Raw genomic sequence first — 18,365 nt, forward strand, 5'->3', positions numbered from 1 at the left:
GAGCTCGCCCCCTCTCCAAAGGGAATGGGATGGCTTTGCCCTTGGCCCCAACTTCCCTTGGTGACAAGTGGCCTTCTCCCTCACACCCAGCAGCGCCTCACACATACGGCCGCTTAGCCAGCCTGTTCCGTCTTCCTCATCAGCTCAGCAGGCACAGGAATCCCCATGGGATGGCCACCTCCTCCCCATCTCCTAGTCTCCCTGCAACCTCCACTGCTTCTAGGAGACCTTCCGGACCAAGGTGGGCCCGTTCCAGAGATGGCAGTCCCACAGACACTCTCTCAGGGTGGCAGTCTTTCCAGTAGGATCTGAGCCCCCCACTCTACCCTTTGCTCCTCAGATGACCCTGGTGGACCCTTCCTAGGGTCCTAGGAAGGGCTAGGATCCTAGGACCAGCACTTGTTGCTTCCCAAAGCCTTCCTGTTTCTCAGTGTGCTGTGGCCCTCAGGTGGCCCTTGACAAAACCTCTGAGCCAACAGGGCAGCTCCCTCCCAACCCGCACTCCAGCCTGCTTTCCTGGAGGGGTTCCAGGATCTCCCCTATGACCCTAGTCCCTTCCCAGGTTTAGAAAGAGACCAAGGACTCTCCGTCTTCTAGGAAAAGCCCCTCCCCTGCCCAAACCACCACTCTAAAAGACAGGGACCCTGGACAACAGAGAGGAAGGGAACAACCTGGCCGGACAATTGTCCTTTCACTAGGGGGTGGGCGATGGGGAAGGCACGGATGGGGAAAGAGAGAGCTCTGCACCTTTAAGATAGTGTTTTTAAAGTTAATTAATTAATTAATTAATTAATTCTGGTTAATTACCTTTGTCGAGCAGCCATTCATCTACTACTCGACCAAGCCGGTAGGGGATTCTCTGTCTAGCAATCGCCAGGCGCTCGTTATCAAAGTTTCCTTGGAAAAGTTTAGAAAGACAGTAGGTTTCTCAGGCGGCGAAATTAGAAAAGTAATTATGCATTTCTCAGGAGACTCAGAGTAAGCAGCGACATTCAACGGAGAGGGGGCCAGGTCCACCCAAGGCGGGAGAAGAAACGCGGGTCCCTCGTCCTCCCTCCGGTCCCCCTCCCTAGGCTCCCATGCAGAGCCAGCCCCACCCTGGGGGCGGGAGCGACCCAAAGAAAAAGAGAGGGACAAAGAAGAAAAGGAAAGGGGAAAGGAAGAAAAGGCAGCTGGAAGGTCAAAGGTCAGAGGTTAAACAGGCTTGTCTGTGCTCTCCCTGTCTGCCCACTTCCTTCCCCATCCCAGAGCGGGGCAGAGGGACGGGGAGGGGCATTTAGCGGGTTTAAGTTAGGGGGTGGGAGGCCTCAGTGGCCCGGCGGGTTACTGCGTTTAGAGGGCTGTTTAGAAGTGGGAGGGACGGGTTAAGCGGGGGGTTTATGCGGCATTTAAGGGGTGGCCCAGCACACGCATTTAACAGTGAGATTTCAACCACTTCTCGAAGCCCCCTCGGCTCCCTTTACCTTCCGTGCTCAACCCCCAGCTTCCCCTCACCTCCCACCCCACCCCACCCCACCCCCAGCTTCCACCTGAATCCCCCCACGCCCCCCGCTGCTCTCGCTGCAGGCACTTCCGGCTTCTCGCCCTGGGCACAGGTGCCTGCTTGTGGCAGCTGGGTGTCACCCAGCCACCTCGCCCACCCTTTGCATCTCACCTCTTCCACCCCTGGTCCACCCTACGGGCGCCCCAGCCCTCCTCTGCCTGGCGGCACCTTGCTCTCTTCCCCTCTCTCTCAGCTTCATTCCAAGACCCTCAGACTCCTGTCCGCTCAGGTCCCCTCTCCTTCCGGCCCTGGGGAGCCCAGTCCACCTCCCACTTGAGCACTTCCTCCTTCAGGTTCCTCCCCCCACAATTCCTAACCTCCGCCCCTCCTCTCAACCCTGGCTGCCCAACTGGATACACACCTGTTCTTCTCTCCACTCACAGGGAAGAAGGAGGATGTGTGTGTGTGTGTGTGCGTGTGTCTGTCTGTCTGTGTCTGTATGTCCTGTGAGCTCTTCCCCAAGGCTGTGGGTGATCCCAAACTGCAGCCGTGGAAATGGAAATGATTTCCTTTGGAAATCTGGCCACTCTACCCACTGAAACCACTTACACGATGTTCAGTAACATGCATGCCGGGGGCATTTTCCCTCTCATCTCCCACTGCACAGCTGTACTACCTGCCCAATGAGACCTGGGCCTGGGCCTGCCTGCGTACACATCCCGTTAATGAGCCCATGGTGTATTCACACGAGCATGGATGGGGCCTCCCTAGGTGCTTACGAGGCAATGAGACCCTGCCTTCCCACAGATTCCACAGGTTCTGAATCCACAGATTCAGGTCACTTGTGTTTCAGACAAAAATGGATCATCCATTTGTTTAGTCACTCAACAAACATTTCTTGAGTGCCTGTTCTGTTCCTGGTGCTGGGTACTGGAGATGCAAAGATGAACGTCCGGTCCTTGACCACCGGGAGCCCCAGCCAAGCAGGAGAGACTGGCAAGTGACCAGCAGTGTCCTGTGTTCTGTTAGAGGTAGCACAGCCCTGGGAACGGGGCTGAGAGGGGCCCTAGAAGACACTGGAGGAGAAGTATAGTAGCCAGAAGAGTGTCAGATGGGGGAAGGGAGGGAGAGGGCACACATAGACAGAGGCAGAGAGGCAGGAGGGCAGGAGGCATTCAGGGACCTACCTGCACTGGGATAGTTGTGGGTGCGTCTGTGTGTCTGTGTGTGGCATGTATTTGTGTGTGGGTCCTGAGAAGGAGGGAAGAATGTATGTGTGTCTCACCGGCACACATAACAATTCTAACAAAAGCTCCGTTTACACAGCACCTCTGAGCACCTCTGCTACGCCACGCCATTCTAGCACTCTCCTTAGGTTATCTCACGGAACTCTCACAGTACGGCTATGAGGTAGATACTATCCCCAACTTTCACAGGTAGAAACTGAGATCCAGAGGAGCTAAATGACTTGTCCAAGGTCACACAGCTTGTCAGTCGGAGACCCAGGATTTAAAGCCTGGTCCTGCTGACTTGGAGTCCCTGGGCTGTGTCTCTGAGCTCCCTGAGTCTGGGCCATGCACACTGCTGTTGCTCAGGGTGACTCTCGGCTTTCGCAAGGGATCTGCTGTCACAGGGCACACAGGCAGCCACCAGGCCCTCACGGTGCTCTGCTTGGCAGGTAAGGGGGCACCCAGTGGCCTTCTGCATCCCAGCCAGGGGTCCCTGAGCAGAGGAGAGAAGGCGTGACTCCTCTAACCTCGCATCCAGCCTACTGGGCTCCAAGGGGAGGAGCTCTGGCTTGACATGGTAAAGCCTTCATGCTCCCCAAGTCCAGCCTTGTCCAGTGTAGGCTGGTGTCTTCACTGCTACAAAGGTTGCCCTGGTGTGTGTGTCTAAGACAGAGCAAAGTCTGATGCCCACAGAGCCTGGCCTGTCAGTGTCTGCGCATCTGTGGGACTCAGCATGGGAGCGTTTATGTGCCTGAGTTGCCCTACACATGCCCAGGCCCTGGTGTAAGCTGGCATCCCGCTGTAGGGCTTTTTTTTCCTTGTGTCTGTCTGACCGTATGAATATTTGCAGTTGTCTGTGTGTCTGGGGCTGGCCTGTGTGTTTGTCAGCCTCTGAGTTTCTTAGGGGGCTGTGTGGTTCTCTTTATTTCCAGGGCCTGCCTGAAAGTGTCTGGGTACAAGCCTACATGACTGTGAGTCGTGAGCCCACACTGGCATTTTCATCCTAGCATATAAGCGGGTCCATGAGGGTTTGTGCACTTGAACCTCTCACTGTCCTTCTGCCCACGGCTCTCTCAGCCAGCATGGGGCAGCTTCTCTGGGCATCACTTCTGCCAGGAGAGGGGCTGAGCCCGAAGACGCTCTCTCTGCTTCTCAGGGGCTGCTTCTCAATCGGCACCCGCGCGTGTGACTCTGCAGTGTTGCTCAGCCTGTATCTCCACATCTCTGTGTTTCTGCGGTTCTTCTGCAGTACCTCCACTTCCCCTCCCTCTTCATCTCCCGCACTGGGGCTCTCTTCCTCTCCCTCCCAAGGCTCTGGCCACCTCCTCTCTCGCTGGCTGGGTCTGCACGACAGCGGCTCCATATATCTCCCTGCATCCCTCTGGGAGCTACCTCCGTCTCCGCTTCTGTCTGGGTGACTATTTCCATATCTCTCCCTTGCTCCTCCTCTGGTTTCCTCTCACTCTGAGGCTCTTTCTCTGCCTCCCTCAGATTCTTGCAGAGTCTCTGCCTCCTCATTTCTTTCAGGTCCTCATTTCTGTCCCTCCCCTGTGCTCCTCAGACCTTGGTTTGTTCTCGGCCACCACAGCTGTCACACTGTTGAACTGGGTCTCTTTGCATCCCCGTGCTCCCCCAGCCCCAAGACTGTGAGCTCCCTGCAAGCAGGGGCTGTATGCTGTGTCCTCAGGGCGTGGCACAGGACCTGATACTAGTAGGTTGTCGATGAAGGTTTGTTGAAGGCACTTGACCTATTTTTCGCTCTCGCTGTCACTTGTCGTTCTCTCCTTTTCACCATGTCCCTTACTTCTTGAGACCCTGGGGTTCCTTTTCTCTGGGTCTCCATGGTTACTTCTCTTCCTTTATCGAGATCACCTAATATGAACCTTTGACTTGCTCTTTGTAAAGACCTGGGTTCTTGCCTTGGTTCTATCCTTGGGAACAGTCCTGCCTCCTTGCCAAGATCCGTTTTGGGTTACTTCTGGATCTTCTCTCTTTGGTTTCTGCATCTGCCTCCCCATTTCCGCCTGTCCCTCTTTTCTCAACTCATCCTTCCCTCAATTACGACGGACTCTCCCTACTTCTACCTTCCTTCCCTCCTCTCCTCCCCCATCCACAAACTGGACCCTGACCTTGCATCCTTCCCTGTTCAGCTGTGCCGCCTCCCTCCTAGCTGACCCACTCCCACAGTCTCGCCCCCCACCCTACAAATCCCAACTTTTCCCTTTAGCCCTGCCCCGCCATCGTCCCGCCCCTACAAGCCACGCCTTTCCCGCAGCCGAAAGCCTCGCCACTTAACCCCGCCCCCGGTGCAGGCAGCTCTCCTATCAGAGGCCGCCCCGCCCGCCCTGCCCCGCACCTCCCCTGCGCCCCGCGCCGCCTACCTGCCGGGTACCGCTCGTTGACCGGCCAGCTGTCCACCTGCAAGGTGGCATTGCCGCCGCTTCGAGTGAAGCGCACCACGTGGTATTTGCCGTCGCTCACGATGGCGTTGGGCTCGTCGATGGTAATGTCGTCCGTGCCCACGTTAAAGATCACCCCCACGGTGCCCTGGTCCTGGGGACAGGGAGGTAGAGGTCAGGGATCCGGAGGGAGAGACCGTTCACTCCTTCTAGAACTCCACCTGTGAACACCACCGGTCCAGCTCTGCAGCATTTAACAGCTTTACAACACACCTCTCCCAGCCGCGTCTTTACTGGACCTTTTCACCTGCCCAAGGAGGTGGGCAGGCTTGTCCCCTCCCTGCTTCATATGCAAGCAAGGGAGCAACTGAGGTTCAGAGAGGTTGGGGAAGCCGCCGTGGGGTGCACAGCATGGGCCTGGAGCACTTCCACTGACCACACCTGCCTATTGCTTTTTGGTTCAATCAAAATGTTCACAAATGTTCACAGGGCACCTCCTCCATGCAAGGGCCACTGAGCCTCCAGGCCCCAGACAGGGACGACCAAGAGGAACCCAGGACCAGTGGGACCACAGAAGGTGGAGGCTTCACCAAGGCACAGCCAACAGAGAAATCCACAGAAGCCAGCCCTGTGCCTGAGGAGGGTCTGGCCTCCCCACTCCTCACACCTCCAAGTTCAACCCTCGCCTCCCCTGCATGTTCTGCACTGGGCGAGTCCCTGAGGGCTCTGGCACCAGGGCATTGGCAGGTGTCAGCCCATGGAGGTCAGGCCTGAGTGCAGGGGCAGCCCCTTTGCAGTCAAGGGCGCACAGGCGCAGGGTCTGGACTGTGTGTTTTGGAGGGAGTCAGGTATAGAAAGAGAACAAGAAGACAAACCATGTTGGGCTTATTAAGGGAAGGTGAGCTTGGGGGTGTAATGGTGGAGGATAGGGCCGGCAGCTGGGAAGGGACAGGAAGAGGAAAGACAGGGACTGAGGCCTGGAGAAGGGGAGCAAAGAGTCAGTCTGAGCAACCTCTCCCAGGCCCAGGCTCCGGAGAGGACCTGCATAGGGAACCCTTCAGAGGCCACCCAGGATCCAGCCCAGGAAGAGTTCTGTCCATGGTGCCAGAGTGAGAGGGAGAGCCTCACTGAACCCCTAAATGGTGCCAGGTCCTCTGTGGGTACTGTACACACATGCTGTCTTCATCCCCACAGCAACCCTCTGAGGAATAGACAGCATCCCATTCTACTGAGGGGGAAACTGAGGCTCAGGGAGGCTAAGGAACCTCCCCCAATCTCACAACTCATAAGAAAGGACCCCCAGATTTGAACCCCAGTTGGCCTGACTCCAAAGCCAAGCGCTCCCTCCCACTTTGCCCGCCAGTCTCGGGAGACACTGACTCAGAGTGCTGGAGGTGGGGGTGATCTGAGAGGCTACTGAGGCCAACCTTCCTTCAAGACCAAAGACGTCTAAAGAAGCCAGTGGAAGGCCCACTCGGCCCTAAACCTGAGCCCTTATTCCATTCCCCTGTACTACCCAGCAGCACCCCCGAACTCGGCCTCCTGAGTTCCTGCACCCCTCCTCCCACACAGGACAGACACTCGCACAGGCTCACACAGTCACGGGGACCAGATCATCACAGAAGACACTACACTCCTGGAGTCTTCCTGAAAGACTGTTGCAGTCTGGCCTGGGCATGAGGAAGCATTTAGTTGCCACCTCCAGCACCCAACAGGGCTGAGAGGCTTGGTGGCACTGGGTGTGGGGATGGGGTGACTCACAGACGGGGCAGGGATTGGGGTTTTGCAGAGAGAGCTGGGGGGGCAGGATGTGCAGCCGTGGCCCACTTGAAGATCCACGCCCTATCCCTTCCCCACTGTGGGTCCAGTTCTCCCCCTCCTAGAACCTGGGAAAGACACACGCACACACACACACACACACACACACACAGAGTCATACACACACACGAGTCATACACACTCACACACACACACACAGAGTCATACACATGCAGCGTCCCTCAGATGCAGCAAAGCAGGGAAACTGAGGCCGAGCTTGCCTAACAAAGGGTACTAGCAAACCGCACTCATCCACCACCCACAGACTGACGACATCCAGGGAGAAGGGGTGGTCTCTGCTCCCCACGTGAGAGGAACAGACCTCAGTACTACTGTCAGTAATAGAACAGCATCAGCCCCTTGGGTGCCTCTGAGGGTTTCTCCCCAGGAGGCTCAGCTGGGTGGTGACAACGGTCAAGGAGCAGAAGTGGTCTGGGAGCCGGGATGGCAGAGGGCGGCTGGAAGGCAGGACACCTGCGTTTCCTAGGAGGCAGCCGAGCCCAGAGCCCAGAGCCGTGCACTCCAGGGGAGAGGCAGCTCCCAGAGCTGCTCCCCACGTGAAGTCAGTTGTCACTTCTTTTAAAGTCATTAATTCCTAATTCCCCAATTACCTCATTAGGCGGCGGTGGGAGAACGAGGCCGCTCCTACAGCAAATAATTATGGGAGTCAAAATTAATTTGGCAAAGTGGAGCGACGCTTTATTAGAAACGTCAAATTGCTTTTCTCTCATTTTGCTGCCGCCTCCCCACTCTCTGAGAGCTGCTAACGACGCTGCGGTGGGAGCTGATATATCACCAGGGGAGAAGGGGGCTTGGGGGCTGCCCCAGGGGGCTTCAGCCCATCGGGTGCCCAGCTCTCCCCTCAGAGCTGACCTCTCTCATGGCTCCCATGCTTCCTCCAGGGCCCCCGACCCACGCCAGGCTCCTCATCCCAGGGGCAGCCCTGCCCCGCCCCGCCGGCTACAGCACCAGGCACCAGGCCTCGTTCCTCCATAACCCTCGTTCCTCCATAACCCGGCACCAGGCGAGGGCTGTGGGCAACTGCTGGGAGGGCAAAGGAGACTCCTTCTCCCTGCACCCTGATCCCCCTGCCCCTTCTCCTCAGCACTGGGGGAACCCTGTCCCCTAAACCTTCAGGCATATAAACAGAAGTTGTCAAATGAGGCAGACACAGTATACCCACAGATCTACTCACCCAGGTGGATGCTCACAGATGCTCAGGACATTAGTGGACACAGTGCTTCCTACGGGCTGGGCAATGAATGTCCTCAGTGCTTTATATACATGATCTCGTTTATTAAACCTGCGAGCATCTATGTCCACTTATCATGCCATTACACAGATGAGGACACTGAGGCTCAGAGACACAAGGTGACTGCACTAGGGCAGAGCAAGGACACGGACTCAAACCCAGGCATCTGATCCAAAGCCACACACCACCTCTCAGGACTGTGTGATGAGAGAGCAGCAGCCCTCACTCACAGAGAGGGACCCGGAAACACAGTCACACCTGCCACGCAGAGTCAGGAGACTGAAACAGCAGCAAACGCCACACTGCCAAGAAATACAAATATAGAGCGACACACCCGATCAGAGGCCACGAGACTGCCCCCCACGGCGCCGCCCCCCCAGCACTCCTGACACAATCAACATGCACGGGGCCCACACTGTCACATACAGTCACCGTCCGCACTGCCTCTCACACAGGTGGAGACGCTCGCACGCACGGAACTTGCAGGCCTTCTCCCCAGGCTACTCCTTACTCTGCTTTCCTTTCCCCCTCGTTTCCCTGCCCGGCCTCCCAGGCCCTGTGTCCGTCAGCTGCCACTTCTACTCCAGCTCCGCTCTGTCCACGGTCCATCTCTCCTCAGGCCTCCTTCCTTCCCTCCCTCGTGTCGGGGAAGGGGTGTGCAGGCTGGGGACCCTGCAAAGCTGTTGTGTAAGGAGGGGCCAGAGCCCAAACGAGCCTTCTCCCCTGGCTCCCTCGCTCCCCTGAAAGCTCAGGGCCCCCCACTCAGACCCTTCCAGCACACAGAGCCTGGCCAGCCTGATCGACCCTCCCAGCTCGGGGTCCTGGCCAGGGTCACCATGTGGGATGCGGGCAGGGAAGGGAGGGGGCCGTAAGCGGCTGCATAGGTGGAAAATGGAGACTGAGGTCAGAGGCCCAAGGGTTAAGACAGTGGGCGGGGGGGCAGGGGAGAGGCTAAGAGCACAAATGAAATGGAGCAAGGCTTGAGGCCACAGAGAAGTGTGTGGGGCCAGAGCAGAGAGGGGGAAGAAAAGGGGCCGCCCGAAGACCAGAGTTAGGATGGAAACTGTGAGAAGAGGAGCCACAGGCATGGCGGGGGGCCTAGAGGGAGGCAGTGGGAAGCAGCCGAGGGCGAGGAGGGGAGCTGGGCAGAGAAAAGCAGAGCTGAGCGGGACCAGAGGCCAGAGCAGAGATGTGGGGTAGGGCCGAGGTCAGGGAGGAATGAGCAGGGCTATGGCCAGAAGGGCTGTAAGGGAGGCCAGGTAAGGGGGCGGCTGGGAGGGCAAAGGTCATGGGAACAGTAATCAAGGGCAGGGAGGCCCGAAGGAGGGGACAGGAAAAGGTGCAGGACACAGTGGGAGGCATAGGCGGTGCAGGAGTGAGCAGGCAGCAGCCCAGGGCAGTCACAAGGTGGGGATGTTCCCACAGGCTGCAGGAGAACGGCCCGGAAGGCTCAAGGAAGCCCCTGACTACATTCCGGAAGGTCAGAGACACAGATGGTCTCAGGGTGGGGAGCTGGGGAGCTTCAGGTGAGCGGAGGTGGCTCTGAGGGCCTCAGTGAACAACCAGGAGGAGAATGGGTCTCAGGTGCGGAACCACAGACTGGAAACCCCAGCACTCAGGGAACAGAGGTTCTGAGGGCTCCACGGGAGGGAAAGATGCGAGGTGCTGGTCCCATGGCAAGAGAGGACTGAGTGGATTCGGGGCAGAAGGCTGGGGGGTCGGGGGTGCCAGCCCCGCGTCCTTACGATGTGCAGCTGCAGGTAGTCCCCGAGGCCGGAGGCACTGTCCACCCGCACCAGCACGGCGCTCCGCTGGTGCGTGCTGAAGCCCACGGCCAGGCGGTCCATCCTCGTGCTCGGCCGGTCATTGGGAGGCCATGTGTAGGTGATGAGCGCTCCCCCCTTCCCAAAGATGTATGTGGTCCCGGCTGCAGAGAGAAGGAAAGGGAGACAGAGATAAGAGGTCAGGAGGGCGAGATTAGCAGGTCCTTGGGGCTGTGGCCAGAGCACTGGGACACCAGGTTTAGGGTATGGGGGCTTCAACTGTGATACCCACAGCGGCCACCAGGCCCTGCCCTCCTAGGGAACAGTTGACAGGCGGGTGCCTGGGTGGGAGCCCGTGCAAGCGCACAGACAGATGTAGCCGCCTCATCAAGAATTCTAGCTTTAATTACAGCAAAACAGAGAGGTAATAGAGAGAGTGACACACAGAGAGAGCGAGCCCGGAGAGAGGCTGGCTGCAAGGGGACAGAGAAGATCGCCAGGGACAGGCAGGACCCAAGGGGCCTAGGCCGGAGCCACTCGGCTGCTCCCAGGGCTGGCAGAGGTGACAGGTTCGAGGTACGTGCTTCTGTGGGGCCTGAGCTGAGCAGGCACCAAGGCAAAAGGAGCCCCAGGCGATGGCGGGCGGAAGAGCAGGGGCTGTTTGCTCTGACTCACAGCCTGCAGGCTGGCCCCGCTCCAGCACCTGCTCCCCACCCCCTCCCAAGCCCCTGCAAATCCTGGTCCCACTTTGCCCGGACTCCCTGCTTCTACTCCCAGCTAGGGGGCTGCCTGGGTGCCAAAATGGGGTGGGGGGGAGGGGGGGTCCTGGAGCCCTGCCCAGAAAAAAAGAGACAGACAAGGGGGTGGGGGGGGTAGAGATTGACAGCCAGAGGAGGAAGGAGGCAGAGAGACAGATGGACAGAGAGGGACAGAGAGGGGTGTAGGTGAGAGAAGGCAGGAGAGTGGGAGCCAGAGATGATGAAGGGATCCCTCTCCCTACCCTCTCCCACCCCACCCTCTCTCCCCCTCTGTCTCCTCTTTGCCATCCGGCTGCTGCCTGGGCGGGTGTGAGGTCCCTAACGATCTCAGCCCCAAAATAAACCCTATTAGTCGCCTTGTTCCCTCCTGCGGCTGCCTGGGCTCCCTGGGGGTGGGGGCAGACTGATGGCCAGGGTGGAGGCAGGGGTCAGGGCCGGTCGCCCAGTTTCCGGGAAGGGAGCTTTGTCTGGGAGGCCTAGAGGACTAGCACTCTGGGGCCTTCAGAGAAGGAAAGACAACAATCTTGCATTCTTTAGAACATAAATGGAACAGATGAGACTCATAAAATGCTTAATTAAATAATTAGCCACTAACAACTCCTCTCAAAGCACTTCTTGCGAGTAGAGGGGTTCAGGGGAGGACTCATCCAGAGAGAAGGAGAGAGGCAGATGGGGCGTGAGGGCAAAAGCCTGCAGTAGGCTGGGAGAAAAGCAAGGCCTTGTGGGTGGGAGAGCTCTGGGTGGGATGGGAAGTCCGGGTCGGGGAAGGCCTGGGGTACTTCCCCAGAGCCAAACCGCTCTGCCAAGATGGCAGCCAAGCTGGTAACACTAAGGCCAGGCCTCTCAGGCACCTTGGGGTCTCTCACCTCAGGGACTGGGAACCCCACTGTAGTTTGGGCAATCGGGGATCAGGGGTCTCTATCCCAGGAAGCTCCTAGGCCCCCAAAGGAGAGGGGACTCCTGAGTGCCTTGGAGGGAGGTACCATCTGCCGGCCCAGGAGAAGCTGAGAAGGGAAGCCTGTTGCCTGGGTCCCAGAGAGGCAGTGAGGCCAGCAGGGGGCTGGGGCTGGGGGTGCAGGAGCTGTCACCCAGAGCACTTGTCATCAGGGCCCTCCGTCTCCCCAGGCAAGGCTAGAGGGGAGAGGTGACTCCCGGCGGGGGGGGGCAAGGCAGGTGGGAAAGAACCACCTTGATGTCAATTAACTGACATCTTGCCACAGCACATTGCAGGGAAAGTCCCCTCGCAAAAGATAGAGGGAGCTCGGCTCTGCCCCTTCAAACTGAGGTATGCTTCCTACCTGAGGGCCCCGGAGGCTCAGTGGTGAGATCTGAACTCTCAGGATGGGGTCCCAGGATCAGGGTGGAGAGCTGGACTGGGGCAGTGAGCCACACACCCGCCTCCAGCAGGTCACTGCCTGGACAGGGCAGGGCCCGAAGGCTAGGAGCAGGGTAGGCCTCAGTCAGCAACGGTCTCTCCACTCCCAACACTGCAGCACTCTGGAAAATCGGCTGTTTCCATGGTAACCGTAATAGCCAGGGTCCTCCCTTCCCCCTCCACTCACTCACAAGCTGCATGTACAAAATTTGGGGGATGAGGAGGGCCAGGGGAGCTAAGATGCTGACCCTCCTCCACATACACCCCTCCCTGCTTCCCAGACCAGAGGCTGCTGCCTCTCACCCCCTGGGCTCCAGGGCCTCCCAGTCAGACGCAGGAGGGGCTTACTGGGTTTCTTGATCCCTCAGACCAGTGAAAGAAACTCCATCTACGTGGAGCCTCCCAAATCTCCCAGGTCTAGGGGAAACGAGGCCCTTTCTCCTCACTTTCCCACCCCAGGAACCCAGACAGCACATCAGGCTGAGCCCGGAGAGGGCGCGAGGAGCGAGCACGCCCAATGCCCCATAGGGCAGTGAGGCCGGAGGGATCAGAGGCGGGGCGGGTGCTCCAAACCCCGCAGACCCCGCACCCACAAACAGGCCACGACGCAGCCAGCTGCGCACAAAGACCCAGTGTGGAGAGGCAGACCCCAGACAGGAGACAGCCGGGAAACATGGCGGTAAGCGCACAATGACGGGCCCTGGCAGGCGGCGAAGGCAGCGGCTGGCTGGCACTGCGCAGGACGGGACAGGCGCACGGCTCCCCGCCCCCGAGGCCCATGGCGCACGGGCCGCACACCCCCGCCCCAGCCTCCCCCAGTCCCCAGCCAGGGCCCTGCTCGGCCGGGCCTCCCCCGGGATTTATTACACAGCTGCTCTCCCACTGCCGCCAGTTTTTTACGGGGGGCTGGCCTGTTAAAGCCTAAGGGCGTTTATTACACGGTGGGGGGATCGGGTGGAGAGACACTTGTTGGGCCGAAGAGGTGAAGGATGAATGGTTTATCGGACTGGGGCGGCAGTAATTACCCTGGGGAGACATTTCTCTCCCCGGCGCCCCGCTCCAGCCCTCGGGCGCACAGGGCTCGGGCTGGGATGAACGCGGGCGGAGGGGCGGGGCTCCGCCTGGCCCCTCCCCGTCCCTCCCCGCCGCGCTGCGTAGGCGTAGGCGCCTCCCGCCTCTCACTCCGCAAGCCGTCCCCTGCCCTGGCCACGGGGCGTCCTGGGTCGGGGGGCGAAGGCACATGGAGCCCAGGACACCGAACCACAGCTAGAACCTCTGAAAGGTTCCGGAGAGGGCTCCAGAGAAGAAAGGGGCCAAAGCCAAGGCCCATTATGTTGCCCTAGGGTGGTCCAGACCCATTGTTTTTGACCTCCCCAGGAAAACGCTAGTGAGCTACAAAGTACACAACATTGCAGGGTGGAAGGGTGGGGAGCAGCCCTGAAGCCCAAGGCAAGACAGCCTCTGGCCAGACACAAAATGCCCCAGGCCCAAGTGGCCACCACCCAAAGGCCCTGGCCTGGAACCTTCTGCCCACACCCAACATAGTCCCCTCAATGCCTCCTGGACCCGGAAATTCACTGATCCAGTAGAACACTAAATGATCAAGAATCTTCTGTACAATTCCCACACACCTGCATTCTAGAAAAAAAAAGAAAACCCCCAACCAACCATTAATAATGGTTAACTTACCCAGACCCAAACAACATAATCATCCCATGTGAAAAACCACCCATGCAGTGCTGCCCCTGTGGTTAAAACTACACGTGCAGACCCTCTGTCTGCCTGTCCCTGCCGCATCAGAAGCCATGACAAAAACCTTCTGGTAGATCTCGAATCATGAGAGGATAAAACGTCTTGTACAATCCGGAAAAGCCGCAGTCCTGGGTGCCCACAGCCCACACCAGCTCTCTGAATACAGACCCTCACAATCCACGGGGTTATCTCTCCAGGTCCAGAGCCCTGGGCTCAGGTCTCTCTTGATCCCAGAACAATAGCCCCTCAATTCTTAAGCCTGTTCTTGGCCATAAGACATCCAGTCAGAAATCCAAGTGAACACACCCATATCCAGCAAATCAAATGAAATGCCAGCCCCCTTTAGAAGCTGGAGTGATGAATCCAGAACCCGTGGAAGCTCCTGACTCAGAACCGAACCGGGATTGACCCCTCTGTTCCTGGCCTCAGAGGGTACAAGCAATGAAGGTCAGGGGCTGCAAGGCTCGTAAAGGGCTCTGAAACTAGAATCAGGGTCAAGGATCAGGAGAGTGTCACCCCCTCAGGCCATTTTTAGGACCCGGGTGTACTGGTCCTCCCAGGCTCAGACTGACGTCAGGTGCAGGAGTGTCAGTGAGTGTCCGGCAGGTCAGTAGGGATATTATGTAACGGGTGGGGTTGAGGGTGGAAAGGGAAAGGCAAGAACGAGTGAGAAGAGGAGGGAAGGAAGGCAAGGAGGAATGCAGGAAGAACGCAAAGAGTCGGGAAGTGGAGACGCAGGTGCAGGAAAGAGAGGCTTCTCACACTGGGGGCGTCCAGGGAGATGCTGGCACAGAAAGGAAGGGTCTCCCCTGGCCTACAAAGGTCTCCCGAGCTGGCCTCTTCCTCTAGCCAAGCATGGGGTCCCAGCAGAAGCCCATCCTGTCGCCTCCCCCCACATCTGAGGTGCGCCCAGGTGGGGTTCAGCCATGACAGCTGGCCTCCTCCCTCCTCTTCTATCCATCCTTTGACCCTCTTCCTTCCTCTTAACTGCCTGACCGTTCTTGGGCTCCTCCACTCGGTCTCCCCACCGCCTTCCATCACTGCCCTGCAGCACCCTCCACCTCCTCTGCTTCCACGTGGTCCTCGGCAGCCATTGGCCCTCTTGGGGCTGTTTGTCTCCTCTGCACAGCAAGGGAGTCTCTGAGGCCATCCCAACACCAACATTCCATAGGTTCCCCCAACACCCCCCCTCAAGCTCTTTCCTCCATTTTCTCTCCCTCTCCCCCAGCTCTTTGCATCCCGACTCCAACTCCTTCACGGAGCCTTCTTCTGGCACTTTGGCTCCCAGGTCCCTCCTTCCAATCTGCTCAGCTCCCCTAGTCCAGCCCCTCTCTCCTTTCCTTTCCCCTTTCACCTCCTCTCCTCTTCCCCCCACCATGATTTCCCCCAATAGCCTTTCTTCTCTTGTCCCTTCATGCCTCTCCTCATTGCCCAGAAAGACCATGTCCTATCTGGGTGTCTCTGGGGACTGAGCCTCAAGGGAGTCAGAAGGGATGATGAAGGGGACGGTGAAAGGCAAACAGGGCCAGATTGCTCGCAGGGAGAAAAGGGGAGTTAAAGTCAGGTGCAAGGTGTGTGGGGGGAAGTGGAGCAAGGAGCCTAGAGAGCATTGCACAGAGAGGACCCCAGCTGGGACAGGGGCTAGCCAGGGACACTCTGCTGGGCAAGGGAGAGGAAAGGAATGAAGGAGAGTGTTGGAAGAGGCCGCTCCTGGGAACTGGATGAAGAGAAAGTAGAGACATGAAGAAGATAAAGGTGAACTAGGAGAAAAGGGGGAAGGAGAGTAGAAAAGGGGTGGAAGGACTGAAAGTGATATGGGAGAACAAAGATTGGGAAGCAAGGATGGACAGATGTAGAACAATGATGGGGAGGCAGAGATGAGTGCAGAAATAGAAGGCCATGAGGGCATAGATGGGAAGTGAAGATACAGGCATGAAAGATGAGGGCAGAACAAAAATGGAGTAAAAAAAATGAGAGGGGATGGATGAACAGAAATGGAAGTGATGGGAATACAGAAATTAGAGGCAACAAGGTACAGAGTGAGAACTGGTAAAGGCACAGTGATGGGAGTCAAGATAAAAGGTGATGGAAGCATGGAGATGTCAGAGTGCCAAGATGGGAGGTGATAGGGGTTCAGAGATGGGAAGTGATGGGAGGACAGGTATAGGAGGTGATGAGGATATAGGGATGGGAAGTAATGGAGGTACAGAAACGGTGAGTGTTGGAGGGATGAGATGGGGACCGAAGATGAAAGGTGATGAAGTATATGGATGGGAAGTGATGGAGGTACAGAGATGGGAGGTGATGAGTTGCACCATATGGGAGGTGAGAGAGGTACAGAAACGGTGGTACCCTATGGAAAGTGATAGCAAGGTACAGAGATGGGAGGTGATGTGGAGTACAGAAAAGGGAAGTGGACTAAAATGGGAGGTGATGGGGGTCTCTGGGTTGGTAGGTAACAGGAGCTTTGAGATGAAATGTGAAGGAGAGACTGAGATGGGAAATGATGGAGTCTGACGTGGAATAAAACGTGAAGAGGGACACACATGGGAGGTAGTGGGGAGGGCAGAGATTGGAAGTTATGGGGATGCAATAATGGGAAGCGATGGAAGTACACATAATACGGAAGACAGAGATGGAAGGTGGCAGGTACAGAGATGGGAAGAGATGGCATCCAGAGAATCTTAGAGGTCTAAGGTATGAGGTGATGAAGGGACTGGGCTGGGAGGGCCAGCAAACCCACAAAGGGCAGAAACCAGAAGTGATAGAGGTCAGAAATGGAAGGTGATGGAGTCTGAGAGGGAAGAGGAAGTAGGTTTTGAGATGGAAGGTTATGGGAGGGGGCGCTGAGATAAGAGGTGATAGTCAGTGTAAAGTGATAGAGGACTGACTCCGGAGGTGATGGGGAGACTGGGATAGGGGAACAGAAATTCAAACAGTGGGAGGTGGGAGATGCTGAGGATCAGAGGTGGAGGTAGGGCAGAAATGAAGAGGTGTGGAGAGGAGAAACCGGAGATTCAGGGAATGAGGCTGGGAGAATAATGGGACAGTGGAGCGAGGTGATTGCTTGGAGGTGGTGGAAGGACAGTAATAGGGGAAAGACAGGACAAAGACGGGACAGTTGCTGGAGAAACAGAAGTAAAATAGAGACAGATATGAAGAGGTGAAAGAGGCAGAGATGGAACACATCTGAGCCAGAGATGATAGGTGGGACAGAGGTGAGAGGTTGGTGGGGGACAAAGATAAGAAAATAATGGGTACAGAGATGCTGGACCAGCAGTGGGAAGGCGACGGTGAGGCAGAGGTGGAGGTAAGCCAGGTGGAGAAATGATAAGGGGCAGGTATGGAGGAGGTGAAGACAAGAGAAACGGAAGGGAGAGCTGTGCAGAGAGGATGAAAGGACAGATGGGGAGGTGGTGAGGGGACCTAAACAGGAGGGTGATAACAAACCAGAGATAGGGATTCGGAGGTAAAGGTGAGGCGAGGAATGAAAGTGATGAAGACAGAGATGAGGATGTTAAAGGGACGGGGTGGGGGGATTGTGATGGAGAGGCGAGGGTGGGGCTGAGATGCTGGGAACCGAAGATGGTAGGTGAGGGGATGCGGGCCCGCAGGGCCGAGGGGCCGAGCCTCGGCGCTCACGGGCTGGGGCGCGGCCCGCGGGGGCCAGGGCCGCGCACACGGGAGGCCCCGGGGGCCAGCCGGCCGGCCGGTATCGGCAGCGCCACTTACCGTGCCCGCCGCGGGTGAGGAAGGGCATGCGGTTGATGGCGATCGGCACGGTGCCGTGCTTGCTGTGGAAGTGGTGGACGTGGTGGGTGGTGCTGAGGCTGGAGGAGACCCGGGCCCCCTCGGCTGCCCCAAGCAGCAGCAGCAGCAGCAGTAGCGGCAGCAGAGGTGGCGGCGGCACGGGCCCGGCCAGGGCGGGGGGGCGGCGCGGGCACCCCCCCGGCCCGCTCCCCCCGGGGGGCATTTCGGCCCGGGGGCGGCCGCCTCACAGTCCCATGGTCGGGGGCAGGGACGCGGGGCTGCGTAGCCCCGCGAAGCCCCCCTCCGGCTCCGAGCCCCGGGAGGGGGGTAGGGGTGAAGAGAAGGAAAACCAGAGCCCAAGCCTCGGTCCCGAGCCAACGAAATCAACTGGATCCCGCCGGGAAATCCGGGGTCCGCAGAGTGGCAACGCCAAGGTCCAGGACGCCTGGGTCCATCGCGAGGAGCTAAGGGTATCCCCGCATCCCGGCGGGGTCGGAGCGGCGCAGAGGGCCGTCAGAAACCCGGGGGAGCGCCCGGGGGAGGGGGCATGGTGCCGGGTGGAGAGGTAGGGGAGGCGCGGGGGCCAAGCAGGGAGGGGAGAGCGGGGGAAATCCTGCAGAAAAACCGAGCCGGGGAGGAGGGGGACTGGAGGAGAGAAGCGGGAGACCGACGGAGGCTAGGGCCGCTGCCGCTGCCGCTGCCGCTGCCGCCCGACGGAGACAGGGGAAAGGAGGGAGGGGCCGGGGGAGGGGGGGCGGGAGAAGAGGGAAGGGAAGCAAATCCGGG

General features: G+C 58.3%; 1 protein-coding gene across 5 annotated transcripts in view; it reads right to left on the reverse strand.

Annotated features, from left to right (window-relative positions):
* Window positions 1–18,365, reverse strand: part of NRXN2 (neurexin 2) — a 109,964-nt gene that overhangs the window by 19,891 nt on the left and 71,708 nt on the right. For 2 of the 5 annotated variants that reach the window (XM_029209458.1, XM_029209459.1), the window contains 3 exons: window positions 9,927–10,108; window positions 5,094–5,265; window positions 808–897 (listed from right to left, as the gene is read on the reverse strand). In XM_029209458.1, the coding sequence (XP_029065291.1) occupies window positions 808–897; window positions 5,094–5,265; window positions 9,927–10,108 (444 nt within the window). Of the gene's footprint in view, window positions 1–807; window positions 898–5,093; window positions 5,266–9,926; window positions 10,109–17,561; window positions 17,933–18,365 lie in introns of those variants that run through there. The other 3 variants (XM_029209462.1, XM_029209463.1, XM_029209461.1) reach the window with 3 other exon arrangements.

The sequence above is a fragment of the Monodon monoceros genome, unplaced genomic scaffold (assembly GCF_005190385.1).
Source record: "Monodon monoceros isolate NGI ecotype Baffin Bay Population unplaced genomic scaffold, NGI_Narwhal_1 Super_Scaffold_7, whole genome shotgun sequence".
NCBI lineage: Eukaryota > Metazoa > Chordata > Mammalia > Artiodactyla > Monodontidae > Monodon > Monodon monoceros.